General features: G+C 45.6%; 1 protein-coding gene across 6 annotated transcripts; it reads left to right on the plus strand.

Moving 5' to 3' along the window:
- Positions 1–29: 29 nt before the first annotated feature.
- On the plus strand, positions 30–13,141 carry NCOA4 (nuclear receptor coactivator 4). 6 transcript variants are annotated; one of them, XM_064464835.1, is made up of 11 exons: positions 30–116; positions 604–705; positions 6,048–6,201; positions 6,658–6,798; positions 6,919–7,007; positions 7,501–7,609; positions 8,186–8,257; positions 8,933–9,079; positions 9,309–10,319; positions 10,697–10,786; positions 11,370–13,141. In XM_064464835.1, the coding sequence occupies exons 3-11, from the start codon at positions 6,061–6,063 to the stop codon at positions 11,373–11,375; spliced, it is 1,806 nt and encodes a 601-aa protein (XP_064320905.1). In that variant the 5' UTR covers positions 30–116; positions 604–705; positions 6,048–6,060; the 3' UTR covers positions 11,376–13,141. The 6 variants fall into 6 exon arrangements, with proteins under 6 accessions (XP_064320905.1, XP_064320909.1, XP_064320910.1 ...); XM_064464839.1 differs by having other exon boundaries at positions 8,936–9,079; XM_064464837.1 differs by lacking the exon at positions 30–116 and adding an exon at positions 124–217.
- Positions 13,142–14,711: the final 1,570 nt, after the last annotated feature.

Below are 14,711 nucleotides of genomic sequence, written 5' to 3' on the forward strand. Positions count from 1 at the left end.
CCGCTCCTTAGCCGGTCCTCCGCGCCGCCAGGGGGCGCGGCGCGAGACGGGGGCGGCGCTCTCGCGAGAGCGGGCGTTAGTCGCCGGGCGGCGGCGGGGAGCGGCGTGCGCGGCCGGTGAGCGCGGCCGGGCCGGGGCGGGCAGGGGTGACTGACAGGGGCCGGGTCCGGCGGTGGGACACGGGGACACGCGTTACCGCGGCGCGTCGTTAATTCCCGTAAGGGGTTTTCTCTCAGAGATCCTACAGCGAGACCGATCGTGTCCCTTCCCGCCGGTCAGGGCGCTGCGGGGCCGGTTCCCTGCGCCGGGCCGGGTGCCAGCAGCCGCTGCGGGGCCGGGAAGGACCCGGCGTCCCCTCGGGGTGCCACCGCGGAGCAGGCAGCCGGAGGCGGCTCGGGGCCGGGCTGAGCGGGGACACCGCGGTCCCGTGGCGGAGGGCTGACATCGGCCGCGTGGGAAGGCCGTCGGGGTGTGCTGACTGATCTCGCCTTTTTTTTTTTTTTTTTTTTGTTTTTTTTTACACCCGTGGGAGGTGAAGCTGCTGGCACCTCTCAAGTCATCCCCCTCCTGAATTGAAAAAAAACCCACATTTTTTGTCAACAGCTGCGCTTTGCAAGGGCTGCATAAGGAGTAACAACCTGGGTTAGAAACGCTCAGGAGTTGTCGTGCTCCGCCTCTACGGAGAGCCTGGAAACCATCGCTTAGGTAAGGGGCGAGAGGCGTGAGCCAGAGCTTTCGGGGGTCTTGCTGGCAGTTGCTTCAGCGTTAAACTCGGTTTAATTAAATGGTTGGGATTAAAGAAGAGCTGACAGGAGAAAAAAAATCCCATTCCCCTAGGGATTTAGGTAAGGTGTGCAGTCACGGGAGGGGGGAAAAGTTGACAGTCACTTAAAAAATCCGGTCGTAAGTCTGCAAGTGCACGACGCTGTACTGAGGGATATACGAAGAGCGTGGCGATGCTGTCTGTGGGGCTGTATGCTTCAAGGGACCAAGGGATTTGTCAGCTGTTTTCCAAAGGGTTTTAGATGCCAAAGTCTGAAAGATGGTTTTGTTGCGATGTAAAATCTGCGTTAAGATAACAGCGTGTCTTCTCCCCCTGGGATACCTGCTTTGGTGTTGTATGTCATTATGTTAGAGTGATTTCAGGCCTTCATAGTCAGATGTTTTGTGATTTTGCTTATGTTCCTGCTGTGCTGTGCTTGAAAAATAATCTAACGATGGGTGGACCGTCTAACGACGGTCAGACCCCTTGTCTGAGCTGCACTGGTGACTTGAGACTCTTCGAACGAGCCGAGAAACAGACGTCTGCGAAGACGTCTCAGTACGTGTGCTTTGGGCACTGCCAGGCCCTTCCAGGGCTCGAATAGACTGAAAAGGCAGTTGTGTGCGTTCAGGTTTGTGGCACGGATCCAGTACGGTGCAGGCAAGTAAAAGCTACTTGAATTTTAGGAAATGTATTACCTGACACTCTTTATTGTTATCATTATTCTGTCAGGTGTTAATTTCACTTTCTTACTCAGAGCTGTTGGAGATAATTTTTTCTTTACGTGGCTTGTGACTTAAAAAGTACAGCGGTACACACTTGTTTTGGAGTAAAATAACCCCCTCCCCCCAGCGGAGGCTCCAGACAGATACTGGCTTGTTATGTTGATGCTGTACTGGATAAAGTGCTCGTTCTATTTGGATGCAAATGGAAGCTTCTGAGGTTCCGCTCGTGTACTTACACTACTTGGCTCCCTGACCACAACTCCCACGTACCTAATTTGGGATAGTTAGCTGAGAGGAACTACTGTTTTTGGTGGGGTGAAATGGAAATGAAGAGGGATTTCAGTTCAAACAACCCAGCTTGTGAAGTCAGGTCGCGGAGACCTTTGGAAATCGTTCCATATTTATAAATAGAGTCTGTCCCGCGTGAGGTTTTATTCTCTTCAGAAGCTTTTCCCCAGCAAAGGCGCGGCACGACCATCTTTATGAGGTTATTCTACATCCGTTTGAAACGAAAGAGTGATCTTCCCAAGGTCGGCGGGGATGGTTGTGCTGAAAGTGAAGAGCTGGTAAAACCAGTTCTGTGCTGGCCTGTTAGCAGAGTGCGTGGGCGAGGAAGGGCTGTCCCCTCCTCCTCTGCTCCCCAGCCACCTAGTAACTAAAATCTAAAAAAAAAAATATATATATATTTTTTTGTCCATCAGTTTCTGACCTACAAAGGAAAACGAAGGAAGGCAAGTATGGGGAATACCACCTCGGGGTGGAGGCAGGCAGCCTGTGTGAAGGCTGGAGCTCGTACAGAGCGTTAGAAGTGATACCGCGACCAGAAGTTTTTTGCCTGCGGGGTCTTTGCAATGACAGCCCTCCAGGGAGGCATTTGGGTGTTAATAGAAACAGCCAAAAATCTGTCTGTAGCGACGGGTGGTTATTTTGCAACGAGGAACGATACTGTTACCTTCCTGCCTCATTCGGGCAGTTGTTCTGGTTTCATAGCCGTAACTTTTTACTGATTCCACGCAGACGCGTCCGTGCGCTTTCCTCATCTGCGTGCGAAATGGTGGAAGCAAGAGTGGGGGTAACAAAACCTGTGTGCAGGGGTCACTTCAGCCCCTCCGAGAGGTCACCGCATCTGTGTGGTTTATTATCGGAAGGATTTCTGGAACTTCACAGGCGCGGGGAGCCTCTCGGTGCTGGGGTTCGGGGGTGCGGGCAGGGGCGGAAGGTTCAGCTTGGCTGCTGTGTAGGCTCGCACCCCCTTCGGCCCCCTTTGCTGCAAAAGAAAGGCCTGCCGAATGCCTTAGCGCCCGGCTGCGCTTCGTTGCATTTATTACACGAATGAGGCGCGTTGCCACGCTTCTGAAGTTGCAAGAAACAGCGGTTTTGTTGCAAAACTTTCTGGTGTTGTGGCTAAACTGCCGGCGGGGTGCAGAGAGGCGTTTGGTACGAGAGGACGGGGAAAGGAGGCCAGCAGGGCTGGGGCCCCGTCGCCCCCTCCCCGCCGGGCAGGGGAGGAAGGGGTGTGCCTTGGCCCGATCCCCCGCCCTGCAGAAAGGCTTGCGGTGCCGGCCAGCGCCCCCGGGGCGGTTCCGGCCGCCCCCCCGGCCTGGCCGCCCCGATAAGCGCCGGGACGGCGGGGCCGGAGGCGGGCGGGCCCTGCGCACCCCGCCCGCCGCTGCCCCGCGCCTTTTCCAGACCCTGCCTTTTCCAGACCCTGCCTTTTCCAGACCCTGCCTTTTCCAGACCCTGCCTTTTCCAGACCCTGCCTTTTCCAGACCCTGCCTTTTCCAGACCCTGCCTTTTCCAGACCCTGCCTTTTCCAGACCTTGCCTTCAGCTGGCTCGGGTCGCGTCGGCGTCAGCGAGCAAGTATTTGCAGTGGGACTGAAAGAAAAAAACCAAACCAACCCTAAGCTGCATGTGACTGCTGAAAAGCATTTTGGAGCCCGTGCTTCTGTAGAATAGAAGGTTGAAAATGGAAACAGCTTTATAAGCAGGACACTGCTGAATTGCTGCCTGTGCCCGGAAAGTAAGTGATGTGGTGGGGGGGAGGTGGGTGCATCCCGTGACGCAGTATACCCACGGTGCGGTACCTCCATGGGGTTGGAAACAATTAGATGACGTGGAAATTGCCAAAAATGGCGACTCCGTATTGCAGCCGTATATCCTGATGCAGAAGTAATTGTATTTTGTTACTGTTGAGCCTAAGTGTATGATCTCGGGTATTTCAGAGCTTGGGACCTGGAAATGTCTTAAGCTCCTAGTGGTATTTGGTGATAGTTGGGAAGCAAGGAGATGGGTCGCTGTTCCCTCTTGTTTTTGTTAGAAGCTTGTGGAAATTGAAAAGAGGGGTGGATTGACTCGTCCTCAGCTGTAATGTTCCATTGGCTAAGTTTTGACAAAGCATAAGAACAGCCATTTTACAAGAGCTGGCTGGCTGGAGGAAAGCAGCATTCATTCTCTCTGTGTACGTTTTGGAGAGAGACTCTTGCAATCAAATGAAATACCGGAAAAGCAACAAACAAGTATTTTCAGAGATCATTAGAGGAGCATGTGTAATCTCCTTAAACTTGACTGTGCCAGTATGAAGTTGGTAATGCAAAGTGTGAAAAAGTAGCATTTCTTCAGGCATTGAGCCCAGTTCCCTAGTGGCGTAGATTCAGAAAAGACATAAATGGCAATGCAGCATACTTTGGACTTGATGTCTGTAGATACACAGCTTAACATTTTCACAAAACTCCTTTAAGTCTATTATCTACTATGAGAGCAAACGTGGCAATTACACTTATCCTTTTGGACTTTGACTCGGTTGTTACCTAAGGGTATGATGAATGAAATAATAAAGAACAATATGATTTTTTTTGTTTATTTTTGAGTATATGACAGCTTTTAATATATCTAACGTGCTTGTTTTCTTGGCTGGGTATATCTCTGCCTTTGCATTAATACTTTCAGGTTACATCTGAGAGCTTGGGCTACCACATTAGTTTTCCTGTAGATTGTACATGAGAGAGTTGACAAGATAAAATCTAAGGGGTGTTGTGAAGAGAAGGCTTACCTTTTACTTAACATCACTAGCAAGGTGAAGATCACGAAACCTTACAGAATTGAACCTGTGAATGAATTAGGGTATGCAAATACAAGGACAAAACTGGCATTCGTAGCACAGAACGGAAAATGATGTATTTCGGACTCCTGCACCCTGCCTAATTTGGTGTAGAATTGACATAAGATTAAAACATAAATTTAAGTTCACTTCTCTTGGAGTTTCGCCATGCACTTCCTAGAAGATAAAACGTTACGGCGAGAATGGGATTGAGTTGTGTGCAGGGGCTTGGTGTGGTTTCTGTGCCTGCTCCGTGTCTTGTGGCTGGGGGCACCTGGGGGGTGGGAAGCCCGTGGTGTGCAGGGAACCAAGGGAGATGCAGCCTCTGCCGCTGCCTCGCAGCAACCCTGGCTTTTTCTGTCACCTTCCTAGCCCTTGGCTCTCACAAATACACAGCTTATATGTGTCTGGCAGGTCTTGGCTGTAGAATGATTTTTGGGTTGCAGTTTATGTGGTCATGGGGCTTGTCAATTGCAGGCTAAACAGCTGCTCAGTAAGGCAAGCTCCATAGTTGTCATGTTGTATTTGAAATACTCTTTTCAGTTCCCTCCAAAGGAGTGGTAAAATCTATTAAATATTTAGATTGGTACACGTGTATGCTTTAATTCTGCTGGTAATTTCCATAGCTGTCATTGCTGAAGACTTGTTTTAAATAGACTTGTTTGTTCCAAATCTTTAGTTAGCTCTTCAGGAATCCCATGAAACTAACAGGAGAATTGAAACTCTTTGGTAACAAAATACTCTCAGTTTGGAAAAAAATGCTTCTATTGATGCATCCCCTTTTTACTAAAAATCCATATATAGCTTTTTTCTCTTGCTTGCAAAATCCTTAACAGTGTACATTCTGTAGAAATTTTGCATCTGAGCCCCTTAAGGATATGCTGAAGCTGAGTGAGTTGTTATGGCTGTGACCACGACAAAAATAATGGGCAGCTGCTATAAGTTTCGGCCCACTTGCTTTTTCAGTTGATCAAACTGCATTAGAATGTTCTCATTTATGGGAACCAGTTCACTTGCCTGCAGCTGAAAAAAGGGTGATTGAAGCTGTTCCTGCTCCTTGCTGGGCTGTTCTCCCCTAGCCCCAACAGAGCTACTGAACCTCGCCTGAATCATCCCGCAGCTGCTGGAGTCTGCTGGCTAGACACAAAGCCAGAGGAAGGTGTATGGCAGGGGAGGATTGCCTAAGCTCCTGCAGTTGAAGTGGTTGTCAAATATCTGCTGGTTTTCCTGTGGCTTTGCAAATTCCGTGGGCTGAGGTGGTTGAGAGAGCATTTGTCACTCCTGGAGAAAGCTTTACCTATGTTTAGAATACTTGCATCGGTGTAGGGTCTTTGGGGGTTTTATTTTTTTTGGTTCACCTTTATAGTGAAGTAGAGCAGAAGGTTCGTCACATTATGCCCTTCCTCTTCCGTTAAAGAGGAATAGAAACTATTATGAAATTTTTTTCCATTGTGTTTTAGGAACACTTCAAGAATGAGTCCATCACAAGATAGAAGTAGAAATTCCTGCAGCAGTGAGCCTCTGGCAAAGTGCCTTCAAGCGAAGAAGGACTTGGAAACAGCTATATCTGGGGTTGTCAAAGCTGAACAACAGATTAAAGAGAACTGGCGGGAGGTAATTTTAAATGATTAAAAAATGTTTTAATAACTTAACATGACTTTAATGACAGGTTTTATTATTCCAGGACACTTTCTATTATGATAATGGTCTGAAATTTTCCTGGAGACTTGCAGGCATCTTGCTGTCTAATTTGGTCATGCTTTTGATAAAGTATTCCTGTATTATTAGCGTAGGCACGCAGAATTTACTGAAGCTATTGGTTGAAACGTCAGAATAGAGAGATATTGGAAATAACGTTGTTCTTTGATATTTCTTTAAAGGTAGCCTTGGAACTTCTACTAACTTGAGCCATGTGGCGCTGTGGTTCCCTGCAGTTAGTTTTTGAGAAATGAATCGCTCCAAAAATACCACTTATCTGTGACACATACATACAATTTTGCAATCAGCGCAGCATATGCTTGTTCCTGCTCTTTGACAGATGTTCTAGAAACGGTATGTGTTACCTTACAGGTAAAAGCCAAGATTCACAGCCATATCAGCCGCCAGCTGGAATGCCTGCGCAGTCGTGAAGTGTGGCTGTTTGAGCAGGTAGATCTCATTCAGCAACTGAAAGAGGAGGCGTTGCAGCAGCAGGCGCAGCAGCTCTATTGGGTAAGATTTGGATGTAAATTGTTGCACTGGCGGTTTTAATTAAAATTGGTCCTTGCAAGTATTTTCTCAATTTTAATCTTAGAAGCCAAAACAATAACATGTGTTTTGTCTTCCGTGCAGTATTTGGGACAATTCAATTGCCTTATTCATCAGCTGGAACGCTCCTACAGTAACGAACTGGCAAACCAGATTTCAGTTTGCCTGGAGAGGTAAATACATTTCTGATGCAGGTTAACGCAATCGGTATTCATTTTGACTTAGGATTTCAATCTGATTTTTGATTCTAATAGAACTAATAACAGCTCTAACTCACTGTTCCCAGATTTTTAATGGTTCCTAGAAATAAGGTCTTTAAAGCAGTCTGAGATATGATTCCTCTCATCTTTTTAATCTTAGATTGAAAAAAGCAGGACTGTAATGAGCAGTGGAGCTATTCATTTCTGCATATTATTTCAAATAATAGTTGTTGATGGCAAATGAAGTAAGAAGAAGCTTGTGTTTTGCTGTCTATTTATTCTGTTTGTAGTTTGTGGATAGGCATCTCCTTATTTTTATGCAAGTATTAAAAGTCTTTCTGTTACCTAATTAGTGCCAAGTCACTTTGGAAGCCTTTTTATGAAATGGATTGATTCCCAAAACATGACAGGTGAAGAATACTGTAATTTTTCTTTCCTCTCCGTAACTATCATCTTACTCTTTCAGACTGGGAAATCTTACTCTTAAACCAGAGGAGTCTTCCATCCTGAATTTTGAGGCTGACACATCTTACCTTCGCCAGGCTATTACCTCATTTGGTTCAATTAAAACTATGGTAAGCACCAAGACTTTCCTGGGTTGGAATATTTGAGAAAAAAAAAATCTATTCCAAGTGATATTTCTACTTCTAGTTATAGCTTGAATGGATCTTGTGTACGAGTCATATAGTTTTAGCTGTATAATATATACACAGTGGTTTATCAACTATGGCCTGTAGTTCTGATTTTGACTGAGCTTAGATCTAGTTTCATAGATGTAATTTTAATATATTTTAGCTGAGACTGAGGGAATGGTGATTATATTCTTACTCTATTCCAGCCAGTGAAAATTAATATTATGGTTTTCTTTAGATATTAATACTTACACATCGTAGATGGCTTTCTGTGATATAAATATTTTGGGACTTTTATGTAAGCAGCATAACTTCTGTATTTTTGGAGATAATTCTCTTGAAGTGGACCGAAGGTAGTATTTTTATAGTAAATCTTGCTCCGTTCTGTTTTTAAATGTTCAGAAAATTGTTAGCCACAAAGAGCTGACCAGTTGTAACTGCATATTACTTTGTTATTGTAGAGTTCATCCTAGAAACAGGACAACATCAAGTTTAAATGAACTTTTACTTTCCTTACAGCAAACCTCAGAGAGAGAGAATACTTCTCCCTGGTTCCCAGGGCAGAATTGTGCCCTAATGAACTGCGAGCAGGTAAGATTTTTATCCGTTAATGATTAATTTTATTAAAGGGAGAAGGAGAACTCAAGCACAATATGTTAGCTTGCTTGAGTAATGGCTTCTGTTTGTTTGTGAAGACGTTTGAGTAGCCAGTAGCAGTCGCTGTGGTGAGCGTTAGTGATCTGATGTTCTGGCTGCTCCAGGAACAGACGTGCAAGAAGGTAGTATGAAAGTGAGTTTGGAGTGTGGCTGTCAGTCAGAAGTTTTTAACTGAATACTCCTTGATGTTGCTAAGTCTGTCATCTTGGAACTATCCAATTCCTTTTAATGCAGAAATTAGTGGGAAATCTTATGTTGGGCTCTGCATAGAACCGGCATCAGTGAAGGAGGGAAGCAAATGCGTAATGGGAATTGTGGCCAGAAGGAGGGTTATGGCTGGGTTACACAGATCAGAACTGTGTGCTGTAGAAGTTGTCGCTTCCCTTTCTTGTCATTTGCTCTCTGAAGAATCTGGGATCATAAACCATCTATTGGTGCAGGGGCTTAAAGTCATACAGGCGACTGAAGATTTACTTTTTCCTTAATTAGAAGGGGCTGGTCTTTCTTTTGGTGCAGAAACACTGATGCATGATGAATGCCTGTTTTGATGTTCACCATAGATTACCTCAGCAATTAGACTTTCTCATAACCGAGAACATTCTTTCTCAGCAGAAAACATTGTGCGGGACAGTGAGTGCCTCGCTTGCTGACTGGTTACTTGGAAGCAGACCTGTGGGTGTTTGCCAGGCTCCCTATGTTCCCAGCACCAACCTTGATGAATGGGTTACACAAAAATGCATGTCAGAGCCCAGCCAGGTAAGCCCTTTATGCGCTAACCTAGTTTTTAGTAAAGAGGAAAACACCGTATCCATTTGCAGGCGGAATATGGTGGGAATTAAACCTTCTGTAATTCTCTTTGCTCTGCCTCACGTTCAACTAATCCTTTTGCACTTACTATCAGAATGCTCCAAGCTGTAACTGTGCAAACAGCTTCTGATGGCTGTCTTTTAGTGTTAATAGAAGCATTTCAATGTGTCTTTACTAGGATTTAAATTCTTCCAAGATCTGTTATTTTGAGCAAGCCTGGGGAAATCTGAAAGATTTGGAAAACTGGCTCCTGCAGAATCAACAGCGTGATGTTGTTGGGAAGGCAGACTCCCCTGGCCGCAAGGACTCCACCTCTATTTCCAACTCATCCTTTTCCACTATTGAAAAGGTGGAGGAATTGGAATCCCTCGGACAAGAAGAGATGGACCTTTCCGACTGGTTGCTGACTCCTGACACAGAAAATGGAAATAGTGCTTCAGATGAGAAATGGAAGTATGAATTTAAACCTTTTAGGGAAGAATTTAATTTGAATGATTGGCTCCTCAAAGCTGAAACGTGTACCAGTTGTCGTGGCAGCCAGGTGAAAAGTGTGGAAATTGAGAACCTGGGAAATCTGAAGTGCCTGAACGAGCATCTTGACGGCAAGAAATCGCCCACTACATCTGCTGTAAATGCTTGGCTTCTCCAGCATCCCCAGGCCCCGTTTAAAGTGGAAGACGTGTGCAAAGCTAATGAGCTGTGTGCCAGCTTTTCAGAGTGTGTGTGTGATGAAAACTGTGGAAAAGAGGCTCTGTGTAAATGGCTTCTGAGGAAAGAAGGGAAGGATAAAAACGGAGTTCCAGTCAGCCAGAAGGACGTACCAAGCCCTGAGCAGGAGAAGACAAAGTCTGCTGCCAATACCTGGCTTAACCCCGAACAGAAGCTCGCAGGGGAACCAGTGAGTGCAGAGAAAGCGGATTATTCAGCAGAGATCGCAGAACCCTTCAAAGTATTGCTCGGAAGGCCTCTGACAAGCTGGCTAGCAAAGTCTGAGCACAACACAGAAAGTGCGGAAGAAAAGGCGAGTAGGGAGAAAGCAGATAATAGTTTCAAGAGTCCTTTCCTAGACCTCTTGGCTCCGTTCCACCTCCCCTTAAATGTAAACAGTTGGGTGTTGACTTCAAACAACCCAGAAAATGCTAACCCACCTCCCGTGGAAGATAAATGGCTTCTACGCAAGAAAGCACAAGTGAGCATGTTCTTAAGTTTTTGTTACTGCTGTGTCTTAAGCCAATGCGCCGGGTTTATTGTTTTACTGAATTTAATGCCTGCCTTCTCTTCCAAATTCATAGCTCTTCTGGATAATACTGACTGACAGTTTTTAGGTTTCTTAGCTTTTTTAATGTTTTAGTGATTATTACTTAGTTACTTAATTAGATGAGGCCAGTGTTTAACACAAAACAAAGTAATTTTGAAGTATAGCTATTCTTACTGAATGAAAAAAGTGTTCATCTCCAAGTCTGGGAATCAGTTTTATTTTCTTTGTGAACACTGGGACAGAATTTGAAGATGCATCAGAATGTATTTATGTTTGGAGATGAGTAATTAAGGTGACTTCTCTTTCAGGACTTTGGCCTTCCTACAGTTTGCGACCTTTTTGCCTGTATGAAAATCAATGGAGACAAAGAAAAATGGCTGTATCGGACTCCTTTACAGGTAGGATGCACAGAATCCATTACAACAGCTGAGCCTAAACGTAACTCGGGGGTACAGAATACAGACGATGGCAGCTAACTGACATCTTCAGAGTTCTCCGTAAGGAGTGTTTAACAGCATTGTGATTTTCTCCCCATATACCTTTTTAACAGCTTGGATGATTCCGTTTTTTCATTATTCCTCCCCTTTTGATCACAAGCCAGGGAGGAATTACTTATGTTCTTGAGTAAATCACTCTTCCACCGATTGACACTTGGTAAAATCTTGGTGACTTCTGTTGTAACTAGAACATACAATTAAAGTCTAAATTTCTAGGCAGCTTCTTTCTTACCATGGTGTATTTACAGCTGATGTAACATTTCTCCTTCCTGCCAAGGTAACTCTTTATAACTGTTTATTGAAATTCACGAAAAAAGTCCTCCTCAGCAGACGTACTTCAAACCCTAAAGGGCAAGAGGCTCAGGTCTAGGAAATATATTAGTATGATTTTTTTAATTTTCCAAGGTGTCTTATACATGTTTTTTCCCCACAAGTGTTGCTTTCTGTTTATCAGAGAGGATAACCTGATTTTAAATTTGTTTAGATGTGAAGAACTGGAAGCATTGAAATCGTCCCCTTCCTGCTGATCAATCGCACATCACGCTGAGTGACTGCAGCCAGCTGAATTCTTGTGTTTGTGTTTGGCCGTCTGCTTTTTCTTCTAAAATTGTTACAAAAGGAAACATTACTCGTATAACAGAGTTACGGTGCAGAAGTTGCCTTTTTGTTATGATTAATTCTGAAATGCAAACCCACTGAGCATAAGCAATCTGATACTATAGAGGTGTTAGTAAATTCCTATCTGTTATGGGACTTTTGTGAATCTTCTTTAATGGGTTGTCACTTGAAGTGTGGTGAAGCCAGTGCAAGTATAAAGCAAAATCTCTGGTGCTGTGAAACATGGCAGTGACTTTAGAAGTGTTGCCGTTCCTTTCAGCTCTACAACTTTGCCATGAGTTGGGTTCCAGCTTACTGGGATTGCAAGACAACTTGGGCTGTATTTGGAAGCAATTTTCTTTATTGAGCAGTTGGTAACTTTTAAAGGTTTCATCTGCATCTTGTATCGGTGCGTCTCCCGGCTGAGTAAGTGTAATCCAGGTTTTGAAAAAGACATAGATTTATGGGACCTGACACGTGACAGGAGAACTGATAACTCGAAAACTTTTCTTGCAAATTTTTAAGCCATTCAGAGAACACGGTAGCGTGCTAATTTTCATGTATCAATAGATCAGATCTTGCTGTCTCCCCAGCATTTAATAACCATTTGAATTTCACTGAAAAAGCTGTGAGATGAAGTGTGTACGTTTCTGCTAGTTTTAGATAAGACATAATGAACTTTTATTGACCTAAACCACTGGAAAGCAGGCGTCTGAGCCACATAACATTTAAAGATAATACCCAGGGAATTTGATGCCTTCTCATCAGACTGCTGTCATGCCGTTTAATTGGGAAACACTAACTTGGCAAACTGTGTGGCTCCCACAGAGCCATTTTAAAGATATTTAAGCTGTGGATTTCCATGTTGTTACGCATATGAAAGCGGGGACGAGTAACTTTGATCCCTGTAGCTGTGGACATAATATGAGCAATACCTCTTTATATATTTAGCATTTTGAGCCCGTAGGAAGGGGAGTGGAGATGGTAGATGGAAATGTGGGTCACGCCTCTCAGCTTGCATGAAGAACTGTGAAGTTACATAGTTTATGGTGCAGCTTCTACTCACTTGAGAAATTGCTCTTAATGACTATAAAAATAGCCCCCCCTTCTCCCCATCCCTGCAGCCTGCCTGGGAATAACAGTGATTTCAGTTCTTTACAACACTGTAGAAAAGAAATTATTAGCAAGATCCAACCTTGGTATCACTTCGTAGTGTGAACACATTCCTGTCAGATAAAGCCTGTGCATTTGGTTAAAAATAAGATTTTAGTCTGCGAGGGGGGCGCTGCCCACCTGGAACCAGACCCCGAAAGGGCTTACCGTCAGCGGACGCTTGAGGCTGCCGTACTGTCACAGCTGGGGCTGTCTGCTGGAAGCTCACTTTCCCCTTTGAACGTGCCCTTGTAGCTGCATGGGAAGACTGCACTAACTCCAATAATAGCCTGAGTTGATTAGCTGAACTTAATGAAAGGTGATTGACGTGCAGCCCACCTCTTATAATTCCTTGTCGTCATTGTGTGCTACTTTGTCAGTTCATTATGAGCCTTTAAAACTTGGGGGTATGTATTCCTTTACTTACTCAACTGACTTGTTATCACTAATTGATATTTATGTAAAACATCGATTAGTCTTTTCCATTAAAAAATAATTGCAACCAAAGGTGTGGTACGTCTCCTTTGCAAGACGGTTAACACAAAACCGCCGCGGCTCGTTGCCGAGTTAACGCCTGTTCGGATGCCGCGGCAGCCGTGCTTCCATCCCCGCCCCGGATTCGCAGGCTCCCTTCTGCCCGCAGTCACGGCCAGGCAACCGGGCACCAGGCGCACGCCTAGCGGGTAACTCCTGTCCGTCACTGCGCTGACATGTAGGCCCCCGGACCCGCGGCTGCCAGGTCTGAATCACCCGGCCTTCACTCAGCTGCTGTAAGAAATACAGCTTTAGACAAAAATGACGTTTGTTTCTTATGACTCTTGAATACCTAAGGAGGCCTTGCGGATGTTAGTGGCCTTCAGTCCTCTCCTCCCCCGGCTGTAGAACATCTCTGGTCTGGCTGCTCAAGTTAGTTATTCTCTGGCTCTTGTGCTCTCCTGGGTTTTGAACGTCAGACTCCCTGCATGTTTTCTTCCTCCCCTGAGGATTTCCCATTCCTTTAAACTGGTAGAAGTGACTTAATCCAGGCCGCAGTGTAGCATGAAGAGAACCTTCTCATGAGGCAGCATGCAGCGGGGCCTGGCGGCCTCTCCAGGGCCGGGGCCTGGCTTTCACGGGTGGGGGTGCCTATGCACAGCTTTTAGAAACGGACTAGAGGGTCTTTGAAGACCCCACATGCAGCACTCCTGAATGTGTAACCTGAGCATAGCTTTTAAAGACGGAGAAAAATGCTTCAGGTCTTCCAAAAACAAGGAAGCTAGAGTAGCCGGAGCAGAGACTGCAATTCTTGCCTTCTCCGGCTAACATCTGGAGACCTTTCTTTCAGCAGTCGGAGATTACCGGATTGCACTGAGGGATGGGGTCCTCTCTGAAATGCTTAATTCTGCTTCCTCCCTGTGGAGCTGGAGCAGTTACCTCCCACTTCTCCCTCAGCTGAGTTGCTGTAACAAATGAATCCTCCTAAATCGCTTCGGTGCAAAATAACCCAAATGCTTTGTTGTCACATAATGCTCGTATTGGTGGAACTACGGAGCTTTGTGGCTAATTTCAGCTGAGAGACCCTTCTCAAGCCGAGCGCATGCCTGGGGAAGGCCTGTACACCCCTGCCGCCGAGAGCGGGTCCTGGCAGCAAGGGAAGGTGCCCCAGACTCGAGCGGCGCTCACGGGGCAGGTGGGGGAGACACTTGGGGGGACACAAGACCGGTATTAATGATGCTGTGACAGTCCCAGGACAGGCTATAGTACCCTTTGGTGTCCCCTGCAGGGCCTGGCATTCGCCAGCACAGGCCAATACTCGCAGAGTACACAAAACTCTGCTTATACCATCTTCCTAACTAGCTAGAATTTATTACGCACAGGGGTAACCTGCTGTTAAAGCGTAAAAAAGGATCCCCCCCCACCTTTTTCAGTCCCAGAGTAGGTCAGAGGAAACAAGCGATGAACGCTGGATCGTTTTTCTGCCCTAGCATACATTTCCCTCCTGTTTTCAGAAGCAGCTTCTGCTGCACTGAGGAAGCTGGAGATTCCTACCACATGACCAGTGATTTTTCAACAAATTCCCCCAACTGTAAGAGAAGCC

Source organism: Phalacrocorax carbo, chromosome 13 (genome assembly GCF_963921805.1).
Source record: "Phalacrocorax carbo chromosome 13, bPhaCar2.1, whole genome shotgun sequence".
Classification (NCBI taxonomy): Eukaryota; Metazoa; Chordata; class Aves; order Suliformes; family Phalacrocoracidae; genus Phalacrocorax; species Phalacrocorax carbo.

Coding starts and splice junctions, on each gene's coding strand:
- NCOA4 (XM_064464835.1), top strand. CDS start 6,061: ATGAGTCCATCACAAGATAGAAGTAGAAATTCCTGCAGCAGTGAGCCT. Junction 6,799..6,918: donor AGGCGCAGCAGCTCTATTGG/GTAAGATTTGGA, acceptor TCTTCCGTGCAG/TATTTGGGACAATTCAATTG. Junction 7,610..8,185: donor TTGGTTCAATTAAAACTATG/GTAAGCACCAAG, acceptor CTTTCCTTACAG/CAAACCTCAGAGAGAGAGAA.